This window comes from the organism of the source record quoted next, unplaced genomic scaffold, assembly GCF_019419815.1.
Source record: "Pyrus x bretschneideri cultivar Hongxiangsu unplaced genomic scaffold, Pyrus_bretschneideri_v1 Contig26, whole genome shotgun sequence".
Lineage (NCBI taxonomy): Eukaryota > Viridiplantae > Streptophyta > Magnoliopsida > Rosales > Rosaceae > Pyrus > Pyrus x bretschneideri.
Window position 1 is genome coordinate 4,714,038 of NW_025999568.1, and position 15,187 is coordinate 4,729,224.

At 37.4% G+C, this 15,187-nt stretch overlaps 1 protein-coding gene across 6 annotated transcripts; it reads right to left on the reverse strand.

The window, feature by feature from the left end:
• Positions 1–39: 39 nt before the first annotated feature.
• LOC125478717 (NADP-specific glutamate dehydrogenase-like) lies at positions 40–7,653 on the reverse strand. Of its 6 annotated transcripts, none has more exons than XM_048587186.1 (16): positions 7,408–7,653; positions 5,981–6,575; positions 5,143–5,272; positions 4,834–5,035; positions 4,522–4,608; positions 4,379–4,438; positions 4,175–4,276; positions 3,551–3,622; positions 3,316–3,371; positions 2,974–3,059; positions 2,194–2,284; positions 1,949–2,106; positions 1,745–1,836; positions 967–1,047; positions 676–734; positions 40–515 (listed from the first exon to the last, which is right to left on the reverse strand). In XM_048587186.1, the coding sequence occupies exons 2-16, from the start codon at positions 6,540–6,542 to the stop codon at positions 440–442; spliced, it is 1,914 nt and encodes a 637-aa protein (XP_048443143.1). In that variant the 5' UTR covers positions 6,543–6,575; positions 7,408–7,653; the 3' UTR covers positions 40–439. The 6 variants fall into 6 exon arrangements, with proteins under 6 accessions (XP_048443143.1, XP_048443141.1, XP_048443142.1 ...); XM_048587184.1 differs by having other exon boundaries at positions 967–1,050; XM_048587185.1 differs by having other exon boundaries at positions 676–749; positions 4,190–4,276; positions 7,408–7,652.
• Positions 7,654–15,187: the final 7,534 nt, after the last annotated feature.

The window sequence follows — 15,187 nt, forward strand, 5'->3', positions numbered from 1 at the left end:
ATGAAAATAACACCATTTTCATCGGTCGCGACGTGAAAATAGCAAATTAATAAATTTTATTTCCAACGTCCGTTCAGCATCCAAATATTCCACAAGTAACAAGTAGTTCATGAAATTTCAACTGAGTCAACTCACAAGTGCTTCCTATCCTACCCTAACCCTACTCACCTACTACACAATTTTCACTTGCACTCTTCCTATTATAACCTTTCCTCACTCTTTCCGAGTCACGGCTATTACAACATTACACATTTTTATGTTACAATCGAACCTTGTATATCTGTGATACCACTTTGATCTCGAAACCAGCACGGTCAAGCCGGTAAAGATCTACAGTTTACTACCAACGTCAGTATGCACACCTCCGATAATTGTTCATTGTTGATGACACCAATCAGCTTTGAGGAGCGTGCGAATAATTGAACAATCTTCTTCCACTCTATACACATCCCTGATCGGTCATGGCTTGCGCAATAGTCAGAAAAGCAGAAATGATGGCTCCGTGAACCAAAGATCTGTCAAGCACGTAAAGAAAATTTGATTCTTCGAGTGTTTAACGCTAATGGTACGCAATTTTACATAGCCAACACAAGTCACAACACCAGAGGTTATCTAGTTTCTTCAAAGATTCAAGAGGAAAAGAGAAGGCAAGCGTCAATACAATAACACACTTACTCAGGACTTTCTTTCTGGTAACCAAAGTCAGCTGCAGCTTTAAGGGTTCTCTGGTAAGTCTGTTTCATTGATTCCTACGAGTTACAATGCAAATCAGATATCATAGAGAAAAACAACAAACCAGCTCAAGACCTTGAGCAAACTTTAAGACAGACATTGAAGGGGTGTTGGCTATTTAGCTTTTCTAAAAGATATTGTTTCTTACACTACCAGAAGTCATTAAGACACTTCGTACAAGTACTTAAAAGTTAAAAAATTTATAACAGCAAGATAAAATAAACACAGTGTCACCTGTAATTTGGATTCAAAGTCCTCGGGAGACCAGTTCACTGAATTACACTCGTGGTTCAATTCAAATTCTCCAGCAACCACCTGCTATCATTAAACAACAAAGGGCTATCATTAAACAACAAAGGAATAACATAAATTTAAGGGAAAAGAAGATAACCGGAAGCCATATTGATATAAATGATAAAAATATATTAACTCATGCTGGTCCATCAAATGCCAGACAAAAATAATTAAATTTTAACTCCCAAATGTCACTTCCTTAGAATACCCGATGCTAGATCTCAAACATGTTAACATTGAAGTATTCAACCCAAAATCAATTGGCAATAACTGGAGGCCCGTGATTTCATATATTAGAAGCAAGCTTAGAATACCTGATGTGAGATTTTTGTATTCAATACACCCCTGGTGACGTTGAGCATGCATAGCTAAATTAGACCTAATGCATAGATTAAGACCCCTCAAATCCGTGTTATAATCAAAGCGTAACTGAGAGGTTCATGATTTCATTATCGAGATGGATTAGAAAACTTGATGTAAGATTCTTAGATTCTTAACAGAAACTGATTTTGAGCAATAATCTCATGAGCACATGAATTACATTTTTCTTTAGACCAAATAGTTCCATTTATTTTCATAAACAAACAAGCTTAGCTTGAACTTAGCCTAAATTTGTGCCAATAAAAATATGATACGTATAAACTTCGTGATAGCATTGTCCCAGCACATGTTGAAAAGCATATCTATCAAGCATGTACTGTAAAGATAAGAATCATACTCCACCAGAACCAGCAGCCACTGCAGGAGCGATTAGAACATTAGCTTTTCTCAGAATATCAACAGCATCAGGTGTACATGGCATGTTTGAACCTAGATACAAAAGAAGAACAATAAGAGGTGTTACAGAGCTAACATTAGTGAATATGAAAACAAACGCCAAAATTTAAAATCGACCATGCATGTTGTTACCAGTAATTATTACCTTCTACTAGCATACGACAACCTGAATTAACCAGATTAATGGCATCAGTCTGATCAATTTCATTCTGGGTAGCACAAGGAAACGCAACATCACACCTTTCAGTCCAAGGTTTTGCTTCATCATAATACTTAGAGCGAGCATAAGTCTTTGAATAGTCTCTGCAGATGAGATGTAAACAATGAATCCTGAAGGTAACTACCGAGCTATTTAATCAACAGATGCAAAATAGACAGCAAGAAGCAGACCTCAAACTTCTCTGTTGAGCTTTGATCTCCCTCAAAAATGATATTTTCATGTAATCAAATCCTTCATCATCCACCAAATAACCCTTCGAGTCTATATGCAATGATTTGAAGATAAAAGGCATGTGATTCATTAAATGCTGATAACAAGTCATATTCACTCTAAATGTTTACGACTCGGAAATCGTAACTTCTGACACAAGGCACTAGAGAATCTAAATAAGAGCATGGAACTAGAAAATGAAATAGCCATGTGGAGGAAAAAAAAATTAACACCACATTCACAGCACAAGTACTCTAGCTCTTCATATCGTCTTTCTTTCTTCAGATGCAATCAGAAAAATAATTTATTTTGTTATTTAGATCCAAATACAGTCACAGATGTTAACATATCATCTTTACAACCTAAGATACAAACCAATCAAGGCCACAGAAGATACTAGCAAATTGACTACTAGCAACCTCTGGTTTTTACGTAAGTGCTATGTTCATTGTTTTTATAATCTTTTGGATGAAGTGCTCGGAGCATTGTTGACAGCATGATTGTTCTCTAGATCATTCATCACTCAAGTACTAATAGATATGATCACGTCAAACATATAAATTTTTAACATTCTTAGCAAGTAAATTATGTCATAATTCAAGCAGTTAATACACATGATTAGTATGACATCAGGAAATTTTTTCATGTGAAACATTCAAACCAGATATGAATATTACTAAACCTTTCCATCACAAGACCTAATTCAAGTAGTCCCAAAAATACTTCTTGTAAGAAAATACCTGAAACTGTAATGGGAATCGCGCCATATGCGATAAGCTTCTCCAGGACATGCAATGCAATCTTTCCAGAACCACTTACAACACACCTGGAGGGAAATTTATAATATCTTCAAAATAATAAATTTGCAAAACAACCTATAAGCAATCACAAATTATACTCACTCTCGTGGATACACATACATAGATACATATATGCACACAAAAGTTACAAGTTATGTTAAACAGGATTGGATTCTTCAAAAGGCTACGTAAACAGAAAGAACTCCCACGTGCTGTTCTATGTCAACATCCTATGGTGTTTTGTGAAAATTTTAAAAGTTTTGAATGTCAGGTAAAAGGTACCTTAATCCTTTGAAATCTTTATTGAGGTCTGCAAGTAGGAGTTGTGCAAAGAAAACCTGCAGAAGCATGGGAACTTTGTTCACATCATCGGAAATGAAGATGAAAATTACATAGTGAGCTTATAATACCCGCAACAATTACAGACACATCTATTAAGTTCTCACCAAAAAGCAAAAAAGAAAAAGAAAAAGAGGAAGCCCGAACACAAGCATGGGAGAGTTGTGATATTAGTTACCAGTCCATATCCGGTAGCTTCAGTTCGAAGACTAGAGCCAGACCAAAATATCCTTGGCCCTGTAAAACTTCCCTGCATAAGTAAGGCATACATATGAAAACATAAAGACGTTACTTAACCTTCTTTCCAAGAGAAACACATAAGCAGAAACTTTACTTTTGTACGGACAGAAAAGAACACTGAATAGATGAAGATGTACCACTTTCGACCAAAAAAAAAAAAAAGAAAGAAAAAGACTTATCACTTAATTATCTTCCATGATAAACAGATAAGCATAAACTTAACTTTTGTACCGATAGAAAATAACAGTAGACTTCAGATGGACAGAAATAAAAAAAGAACAACAGAATTTGTCAGGATAAAAAACAAGACTTCGTAGGGAAAGAAAAGAACAATAGACTTTGTCGGGATAGAAAGAACAATGGCCTTGTCAGGATAGAAAAGAGTAACACTCTTGTCAGGATAGAAAAGAACAATAGAATTGCTTGTTTAATTACTATTTTCCGAATTTTCATAATCCTGCGGTCCTACATCAGATTTAGAAAAAGCAATGTCATAAATGGCATCTAGATACTAAATTACATCACAAAAGGTAAGAAGTTAAATTCAGAAATAGTTTGTTACCGGTGTTTCTGGTACCTGAAAGTGACCAGCTAGACGTCTATATTGTCCGAAAAGATATCCCATTTCTCGAGTACCAACACCCATCTCCTCTGAAGGAAGGTCCTAAAGTGTACACAGCATTAAACCAGACATGCAGGATACAGCATCGAAATTCCATATAGAGGAAAAAAATATATTCATGGAATGGAATCTTGCTGAAGTTACCTTGTCAACACCCAAATAACGATAGATTTCATTCATAAAACTTTGGCAAAAACGCATCACCTGCCAGCTTAGAAAACAGTCATTCACAACTTCTGAGGAGGTTAAAAATGATGAACCACATATAACAAATTGAAGACTTTTACCTCATTATCACTTTTTCCCTTTGGATCAAAATCACTACCTCCCGCTGCCCCTCCAATTTTGTATGGTGACAAGGCATTCTTTAAAGTCTGCAGAGAAGGTAAATAGCACAATGCAAATCCGTCACAAGACATAGTCACTTCCAATCTGAAGGGTTTAACCTCGTCACTAGTATTTAGCTTGGTGTTCTTATGAGCACCAATCACTAGAATACACAATCAACAGAGGCACAGGAAGAAAAAGATTTGGCAAAAGCTTGACCCAACCTAAAGAAGACAAGTCAACTCAAAAGAACTCAAGAAAACAACTAATACCTGTTCAAATCCAAGAAACTTGGCAATGCTCAAGTTCATAGAAGGATGAAACCGGAAACCACCCCTACATGGACCCAAGGCCTGGTTAAATTGTACTCGAAAGCCTCGGTTAACATGTGTCTCACCTCTATCATCCATCCATGGAACTCGAAAAACAAGCATGCGCTCAGGTTCTAGCAAGCGCTCCATGATGCTTACATAACTGAAAAAAGAAAAGTCACTTGATAAGATTTTACAGAAATCAGAAATAAGACTTTGTTTCCTTTAACCAGCATGACTAAAACAATACTCCATCCTAAGGAAACTCACTGAGAATTTTTTGCAATCACTCTTTCTAACGCATGAACAACTTCTTGCACCGATTGTATGAACTCAACCTCATGAGGATCCCTTTTCAGTGCAGCTTCAACAATTGATCCAGCCGTTTTTGACATAAGAGCTACATTTAAGAGTAATTCCAAAGACAAATCAACCAAACGGGAAAACAATTAAAAAATTAAACTCAAAATTCATTTCTTTCAATCATATGATGGTGTGAAATATGTGCAAATATCAACAAACTAATGTCAACAAACTCCATATAATGCTGGAAGAAGCATTTAGGTGTGGGCATAGTGAACTGCTGAATATAGCATTCCACCGAACCAAAGTTTTCATTCAGCAATGAGCTAAAAAATTAAAAATCCCAAATGCAAACTTAACCGCAAGGGATACTTTCATAAACATGAAAACTAACAATAACGTAACTTCACGAAAGGAATTTCCTGAGAGACACTCCGCAAAAAATTAGTGCAGAATTCAGATGGTGGTTATTTGAAACTTCCAAAGCAAACCAAAGAAAATTGAGCAGAACGTGGTAAGTGTGGGCAATGCTGGAAGAAGCATTTAGGCGTGGGCATAGTGAACTGCTGAATATAGCATTCCACTGAACCAAAGTTTTCATTCAGCAACGAGCTAAAAATTTAAAAATCCCAAATGCAAACTTAACCGCAAGGGATACTTTCATAAACATGAAAACTAACAATAAAATAACTTCGCGAAAAGAATTTCCTAAGAGACACTCTGCAAAAAATTAGTGCAGAATTCAGATGGTGGTTATTTGAAACTTCCAAAGCAAACCAAAGAATAATGAGCAGAACGTGCTAACCTTTGACATAAATGGGTTTGTCAGCAATGACCTTATCCTTGGAGGCCATTTGAAGGCGAAGTGCCTCTTTGTGAAGCAAACTATTGTTGTGTTCCTCGAGTGCACTCATCTGCATATTCCGGCTACCCTCGTTTCCATAGGGGTTTCTTCTATGCTTCCTACCATACTCTCTACATACAGAGCAAAAAATCCTTGCTGTCCCTTCCTTGACATCAACATAAGCCCATTTGTAGGTATCAGCCCATTCCTCTCTCCATCTTTTCACAACCTTTTTCTTCCTTTTTACTGGCTGTCCCTTTGACATGTCTTGATCATCACTAGGGAGGTGAGAAGCCATTACCATATTCTTACTCTCGTCATGATCCTCAACAGAAGGTTCCCGTGGTGGACCACCTATAAGGGGGGTGTTAGCAAATGAAGGATCATCATCCCCAGTTCCAATTTCTAAATCAATCTCTTCTCCAAGCTCCCGAACCACTAAGTGATGCCTCTGTGCCTGCTGAATCAAGTTCATATCATCCATCATGGAGTTCATCCTTATTCCACCTCCTGGTAGCAACATTCAGCATGACAGACTTAACCGAAAACCAAAATCCTGCAGCATCCGTTTGTCATGGGGAGATTCATTAACTCCTTTTACAATTGTCTAAATGAACCAATTAGAAAACTAAATAATTTCACTATAATAATATAACCAAAAAATCACAAAAATCTAACAAACTCCATTCATTCAGAACCTAGAACGTAGCAAACCTTACAACACTAGTAGCCAAGTTGAGGTTTATGTATCATAAGGTATGAATGAACATATAGCATGAAATCTTCTATTTATATTTTTCACTTATCCTAACTATATTATAACCAATATAAGAGTGTACAAAGGCACATAAAATCCAGTGCACGTGGTATTATGAAACCCTCGAGACTTCATAGTTAGTTTAGCTGAATACTTGGTTGCTCATACCACTTAGGATTCATTGCCCCCTAAAGAAACGAAAAACTCCGGTCCACCGAGCCTAAAAAAGCATACTAGACAAGAGTTCTGACTCCCTAGAAGCCAAAACAACAAGAACCAAAGCACCAATTCACAACATCATCCTAAGAAACTCTATAAACCCCAGATAAAGTAACTAGTCATTCAATTACGCCGAAAACACAGCCATACACCAGAAATCCAAAATTACTTTAAAAAAAAATGAAACTAATCATTCAATTAAGCTGAAAACACAGACAACTACACCAGAAATCCAAAATTACGTACAAATAAAACATAAACTTTGAATTTCTAAGATAAGAATCAAGGAACCCCACAAACAAAAAATGTAACAGAATTCCATTTCCAAACATCCCAAAACTCATTTCTCAAAATTCAACAATACCCAAACAAAACCAGAATCCAGAAAGAAAGAAAAAAAGTCGTGGAGCACCGTGAGAGCAGAGGATCAAAAGGATGAACTCGAAAAGTTTCAAGCTTTCAAGTTGCAGTTTCGAAGTGGGGTCTTTGAGCAGTTATTCTTCACCAAAGCTGGAACCTTTCTGCAAAGGGTCGCGGGAATTGTCGAAGAGGAGGACGCAGAGAGTGAGATCAACGGGTCTGGATAGTCGTTCGATCTGATGCTTGAGTGAGTAGAGGAGACGAGAGGTTGTATGGTATAACAGTAACACATTAAAAAAAAAATACAGAGGTCTTTTTTTATTTATAGTTTCACTGAGGGTTAAACCGCTTTTTCTTTGTTTTTATTTCAGAATAAGTGAAAAAAAAAAAAAGAGATGGACAGGGATTAGTTACAGATATTTGATTACATCTCTATCTTCTTTCCCCCTTCCCATATTAATAAGCTAGAATGAAAAGAAAAAAAAAAGAATATCAATGCATCTGGAAAAAAAAACAATTGATCTCTATCAATAAACCTGCTAAAGACCCGAACCATAGAGTACTTACTACCGGTGCCACGGAGAGATATGTTTTTAGATCTCGCATTTTAAAAACTCCTCTTTCTGTATTCGTTATTGTAATTTTATTGTAATTTGTAATACCTAATGGTAATACATATATGACCGGATGTGTATATGTAGTTAATGACTTACCACTTGTACGCGGAGTTCCTAATTCAAATTGAAATGTACAAAATAGATATTTATTAAAAGAAAAAAATACGTCCATTTCCGCCTTAAATTCCTAAAAAATATTAATTTTTTGTGGTAGATTTCATATTAATTTCATACTTTATATAAGTCTTTGGTAAAGGTCGTAATGTCAAAGGAATCATTACGGCAGGGCATAGAGGGGGAGGTCATAAGCGTCTATACCGTAAAATCGATTTTCGACAGAATGAAAAAGACAAATATGGTAGAATCGTAACTATAGAATACGACCCTGATCGAAATGCATACATTTGTCTCATACACTCGATGGTGAGAAAAGATATATTTTACATCCCAGAGGGACTATAATTGGAGATACCATTGTTTCTGGTACAAAAGTTCTTATAAAAATGGGAAATGCCCTACCTTTGAGTGCAGTTTGAACTATTGATTTACGTAATTGGAAGTAACCAATTAGGTTGACGACGAAACCTAGAAATCGATCACTAATCCAATTTGAGTACCTTTATAGGATAGACCTAGGATTCCCTTTCTTGAAAATCTGCACTTTTCTAAACCCAGAAAATAGACGGAATTATAGGATTCTTCCCTGGGCAAATACTTTTATGCATACCTCTTACTTTTCATTTTTATTTTCTTTTTGTAATTTTTAGATGGGGTACCAGATAAATCTTGATTTGAATCATTGCCTTTTCTTTGACTCTTGTTCTTTATTTATCCGAGAGACAATCCCAAATAAACAGGTATGGAAGCTATAATTGTAAAGCATGATCGAATCTATGGAAGAATTGGTTTATACATTCCTTTTAGTCTCAACTCTGTCCACCTGATGCTACATCATAAGCACATTGGGAACGTAGATAATTGTAACCATATACATATAAAATGACAGCAATCGAATGCCAATCCTCGGGTTTTATTTGTAAAGTTTCTATTCCTTGGTAATCGAAGCCCAAAGATCTATGAACTAACCCATGTTTGACTAACCAAGCAGACAAACGACCCTGCATCTTTTTTATCTCTCCCACATTTTGATTTTTATTTTATTTGTATAAGTATTTCACATTTACGATGAAATTTATGAAAATTGACTCGCTCTTTGCTTTGTTATTCTGTACAAAAGGATCCTGCCTAATTCACTAATTCGGGGGAAGCTACTGAACTTTTATATTTGAAAAATATTTCAGGAGGGATCTCTGAAGTAGACGGTGGTTGATAGAGTAATCCTTGATCATAATTTCCAGTATGAGTACTGCGTCCAACACGAAACTTATGGCTGGTAGTAAAACACCGATTTTCCTGTTGAGATCTAATTCGATCTTCATAGATTTCTCGAGAAATTTTCTTACAGAGTTTTGTTATAGCATCTATAACGCCCTCCAGTTTAGGTGGATAGCTTGGCAAATAGACATCCTCATGAATTAGCTTATCAACTCCTCAAACAATACTATAAGAATCGGTACTGAACATCCCCCCTGTAATTGTGCATGCTCCCATAGCAATAACATATTTTGGTTCAGGCATTTGTTCATATAATCTTACTAAAGAAGGAGCCATTTTCATTGTTACTGTGCCTGCTGTTAAAATTAGGTCTGCCTGTCTAGGACTGGATCGTGGTACCAGTCCATAACGATCAAAGTCGAATCGTGAGCCTATTAATGAAGCAAATTCAATGAAGCAACAACTGGTACCATAGAGAAGCGGCCATAAACTGGAGAGTCTTGACCAATTTGAAAGATCACTTGATGTAGTTGAAATAACTGAATTTTGGGTTGTTCGATCAAGTAAAGGAAATTCAATAATGGAAGTCATAACTGTCTCAATCTTTTTTTTTATTGTTTGATGACTATTCAAGAGCTAAGACCATTCCAACCTTCTAGTTTGAGTATAATTGCAATCTCATACATCTTTAAAACATTTAAATCTCCTACGTTATTTATTATTTTATTTCAATATTATACATCCGTTAGTCAAACTGTTAGTTTGACCGTTAAGTAACTGTGTGGCAATTGCAGATCCCACTATTTTGCTGACTTGGCAGTCAATAATATGCCACATGGGACAAACAAAAAATAATTTCTTTTAGAAATGTAATTCTAAGAAAGAAAACCTAAAATATGTTATAAAAGGGTTAAAGTTTGAGAGAATAACCTTTTAATGGTAGGTGCAAGGTAGATGTAAAATGCCACACTAAAACTATAGCACAGGCAGATAACAAATAAAAGGCAGATGAATAGATGATGTTACTGATATTTTTCTCTAGTTTTCTTTCGTCTTATTTTTTCTGTTCCATGAAAGCATATGAAGTGCTCTATTTATAGAGCAACTTCATACAGATGCATTAACTGCATTTTGAAACTTGTAACCCGTCTTCTGACAACACAATGCAATTTCCGCTTTCGTTTTCTACAAATGGAACTGTGGGCATTCAATGCCCATGAGACTTTTCAACACTCCCCCTTGGATGCCCACATATCAACATGAGTTGCCTCGTTAAAACCTTGCTTGGAAAAACCCAGTGGGAAAAAAAAAAACCATAGCGAAGGAAAAAGAGTACAACTTTTCCTGGATCGTTGATATAGTGTCAATTATGCTTATGTTGCCTCGTTAAAACCTTGATAGGAAAAACCCAGTGGGAAAAATCCTAATCGAAGGAAAAAGAGTACAACAAGCATGTATCATGGATACTCCCCCTGATATGTATCTCCCCCTGATTCCGCATTCTCCAAATTTAGCTGTTTGGTAAGTCGACGTAATCCGATGCCTTGCACTAACTTCTGAAATGTGCACTTTGGTAGAGATTTGGTGAACAAGTCTGCCAGATTTTCATTTGAACGGATTTGTCTGACTTCAATAACTTTAGCCTTCTGAAGCTCATGTGCACTGAAAAACTTTGGAGATATGTGTTTAGTCTTATCGCCCTTGATGAATCCTTCCTTCATTTGGGCAATACAGGCTGCATTATCCTCATGGATGACAGTTGGATTGTCTGTCTTCGAAGTTAGACCACATGAATTCCGAATATGATGGATCATTGATCTTAACCAAGAACATTCACGACTTGCTTCATGTAAAGCAAGTATTTCTGAATGATTTGAAGATGTAGCAACTAATGTTTGCTTGGTTGAGCGCCATGAGATTGCTGTATCTCCATTCTTAAACACATATCCAGTTTGTGAACGGGCTTTATGCGGATCAGAGAGGAAACCAGCATCTGCATATCCAACAAGGATCTGGTCATCTGTGGAGTTCTTTGAGTAGAAGAGACCCATGTCTGTTGTCCCACGAAGGTATCGCAATACATCTTTGATACCCTTCCAATGGCGAATTGTTGGAGCAGAGCTATACCTTGCTAACAAATTAACTGAAAAAGCTATATCTGGTCTAGTACATTGTGCTAAATACAACAAAGCACCTATTGCACTAAGATATGGTACTTCTGGACCAAGGACCAGCTCATCCTCTTCTTTTGGACGAAATGGATCTTTCTTAATGTCCAAAGAACGAACGACCATTGGCGTGCTTAGTGGATAAGCCTTGTCCATACCAAATCGCTTCAGAATTTTTTCAATGTAAGCTGATTGGTGGACCAAAATTCCACTAGCACAATGCTCGATCTGCAGGCCGAGACAATATTTTGTTTTTCCAAGGTCTTTCATTTCAAATTCGCTTTTCAGATATTCAGCAGTTTTATTGAGCTCTTCAGGAGTCCCAACTAGATTCATATCATCAACATATACTGCCACTATAGCAAATCCAAAATTGGATTTCTTAATGAACACACAAGGGCAAATAACATTGTTGATATACCCTTCTTTGATCAAATACTCACTGAGACGATTATACCACATTCGTCCAGATTGCTTCAGACCATACAATGATCGCCTTAATTTGATCGAGAGTATACCTCGTGGTTTATTACTTGTTTCAGGCAACTTAAGTCCTTCTGGGACTTTCATATAGATGTCAGTATCTAATTCTCCATATAGATAGGCAGTGATGACATCCATAAGTCGCATATCAAGTCTTTCTGAAACCACTAAACTTATTAAGTAACGAAACGTAATTGCGTCCATTACAGGAGAGTATGTCTCCTCATAATCAATTCCAGGTCTTTGAGAAAAACCTTGTGCAACGAGTCGTGCTTTGTATCTTGCGATCTCGTTTTTCTCATTGCGTTTCCTTGTGAATACCCATTTGTAACCCACGGGGTTTACACTAGGCGGGGTTTGGACTACTGGTCCAAAAACATTCCGCTTTTCCAAGGAATTTAATTCTGCCTGGATTGCAACTTTCCACTTAGGCCAATCATGTCTCTGTTTGCATTCATCAACAGAACGGGGCTCAATATCATCACTTAAGATGATTTCAGTGGCTACTGCAAATGCAAACATATCATCAATGATTATTTCATTTCGATCCCACAATTCATTTGTACATGCATAATTTATGGAGATTTCTTTGCTTTCATGTACTTCTGTCTCTTCAGGGACAGATGTCTCATCAAAGACATTTTCTTTTTCTGGAAGTCCAGAATGATGAATTGTGGATGTATCATTCATTTTCTCTTCCTGAATGATTTCATTTGGATTCAGTTGTGCCCTCGACTTTCTCTTTCGAGGAGCTGAATCTTTTGAACCTTGGGGTCTATCACGCTTCAGGCGTGCACCAGATGAATCATTTGCTGCCACTTTATTTTGTCCAACAGGGACATCAATTTTTGCAGGTGCATTTGCAGCTGGTATATGTGATTTTGTCACTTTCATAGCATCATTAAATGCATCTGGCATTTGATTGGCAATGCTTTGAAGATGAACGATCCTTCTCACTTCATTTTCACATTGAATGCTATGAGGATCAAAATGAGACAAGGTGGGAACAACCCATGTCAGCTCTTTCCGTTCTTCTGGAACGGTCTTTTCTCCCCCTAACAACGGGAAAATTGTCTCATCAAAGTGACAATCAGCAAAACGAGCTGTAAACATATCACCTGTCAAGGGTTCCAAATATCTAATGATAGATGGTGAATCAAAACCCACGTAAATTCCCAGTCTACGCTGAGGTCCCATTTTAGTGCGTTGCAGCGGTGCAATAGGCACATAAACAGCACAACCAAAAACTCGTAAATGGGAAATGTTTGGCTGATGTCCAAACACGAGTTGTACTGAAGAGTATTGATGGTTGGCTATAGGTCTCAATCGAACCAATGATGCAGTATGTAAGATGGCATGTCCCCACGCAGAGACTGGTAATTTGGTTTTCATAAGCAGAGTGCGAGCTATTAACTGAAGCCGCTTGATCAATGCTTCTGCTAAACCATTTTGAGTATGGACATGAGGAACAGGGTGTTCAACATCAATGCCCAATGTCATGCAATAATCATCAAAAGTTTGAGACGTAAATTCACCAGCATTATCGAGTCGGATTGACTTAATGGGATAATCTGGGAACTGTGCTCGTAACTTAATTATTTGAGCAAGAAGTCTCGCAAAGGCTACATTCCGAGTAGACAAGAGACAAACATGTGACCATCGGGTAGATGCATCAACCAAAACCATAAAATATCGAAATGGTCCACATGATGGTTGAATAGGCCCACAAATATCCCCTTGAATTCTTTGCAGAAATGATGGGGATTCAGCATCAACCTTTAGTTGAGATGGTCTAATTACCAACTTCCCTTGAGAACAAGCTTTGCAAGGGTTATCATTTAAGGCAGCAATGTGTCTGCTCACTAATGGATGTCCATTAGAGTTGGTAATGATTCTACGCATCATGGTAGATCCTGGATGACCCAGACGGTCATGCCAAAGCATGTAAACTTTTGAATCAATGAACTTCTGGTTCATGACAGTATGTGATTCAATTGTCCTTATGTATGTATAATATAATCCACTCGACATACCATGCAACTTCTCCAATATACGCTTCTGGGTATCATTGGAGGTAATGCATAGATACTCCACATTTTCTGCACTTTTTGTTTCAATGTGGTATCCATTTAGACGTATGTCTTTGAAACTCAACAAATTTCGAGTAGATCGAGTAGCATACAATGCATTCTGTATGGATAATATTGTTCCATTTGGTAACATAATCTGGGCTTTCCCTGAACCTTGAATTACATCTGAAGGTCCTGATATTGTTGTTACCCCTACTCTTGTAGGTATTAAGCTTGAGAAATACTTTCGATCACGAAGTATTGTATGTGTGGTTGCACTGTCTGCAAGACAAATATCTCCGCCATTTCTCATGTTCTGAGAATAACCACAATTTTTGTCCATGCTCTCTGAGTAAGAGAATCAGAATTAAAAGCAAATTATAACAAGAAATTTACATGCCACTTTTATTGAATCTGAAAATACTACAAGTTCAGCATAATAAAAGTACATTAATGATTCAATCAGACCGATATACTTCATTTCCCCTTTCCACAATATAGTCTGAAACATCTAGATGAGTTGTGTTCAACTGCCCTGATAAGTCGAACACTGGATCAGGTATATCCATTGGTCTAGCCTGGTCGAGAAAGTTGGTCTCGACACCCTTCTCCTTGAGGGAGGCTTGATACAGATCCACTAGATGTTTTGGGGTACGACAAGTACGCGCCCAATGCCCATTGCCACCACACCTATGGCAGGCTCCTTCAGAGTTTCTAGGAGCATGGTTCATATGAGCTTTGCCTTTGTGGCGATTCACATTTTTGAAGCTCGGGCCTGAATTATGCCTCGGAACCTGGTTGTGAAACTGAACTCCATGGTTCTTGCCTTTCCTATTCCATCGACCTCGCTTGTGGCCACGTCCTCGTTTATGATTATCACCACCAGAGGATGTGGCGTTCACTTCGAGGGAAGCAGCATTCACTTCTGGGAATGGTGCAGATCCAGTAGGTCGGGAATGATGGTTTTTCATCAGGAGCTCATCATTCTGTTCAGCTACTAAGAGCACAGATATCAGCTGGTTGTACTCAGTGTAGCCTCGCGCTCTATACTGCTGCTGCAGGAGCACGTTGGAGGCATGAAATGTGCTGAGAGTCTTTTCCAGCATATGATCTTCAGTAATAATATCCCCACAGAGCTTCATCTGAGAGGTAATTCTGAA

What these genes read in the sequence shown, in the direction of transcription:
- LOC125478717 (XM_048587181.1), bottom strand. Translation starts at nt 6,542, where the DNA reads ATGTTGCTACCAGGAGGTGGAATAAGGATGAACTCCATGATGGATGAT. An exon ending in AGGGAAAAAGTGATAATGAG is followed by an intron (nt 4,439 to 4,521) that starts GTAAAAGTCTTC and finishes CTAAGCTGGCAG; the next exon opens with GTGATGCGTTTTTGCCAAAG. An exon ending in TTGTCGTATGCTAGTAGAAG is followed by an intron (nt 1,837 to 1,948) that starts GTAATAATTACT and finishes TTTTGTATCTAG; the next exon opens with GTTCAAACATGCCATGTACA.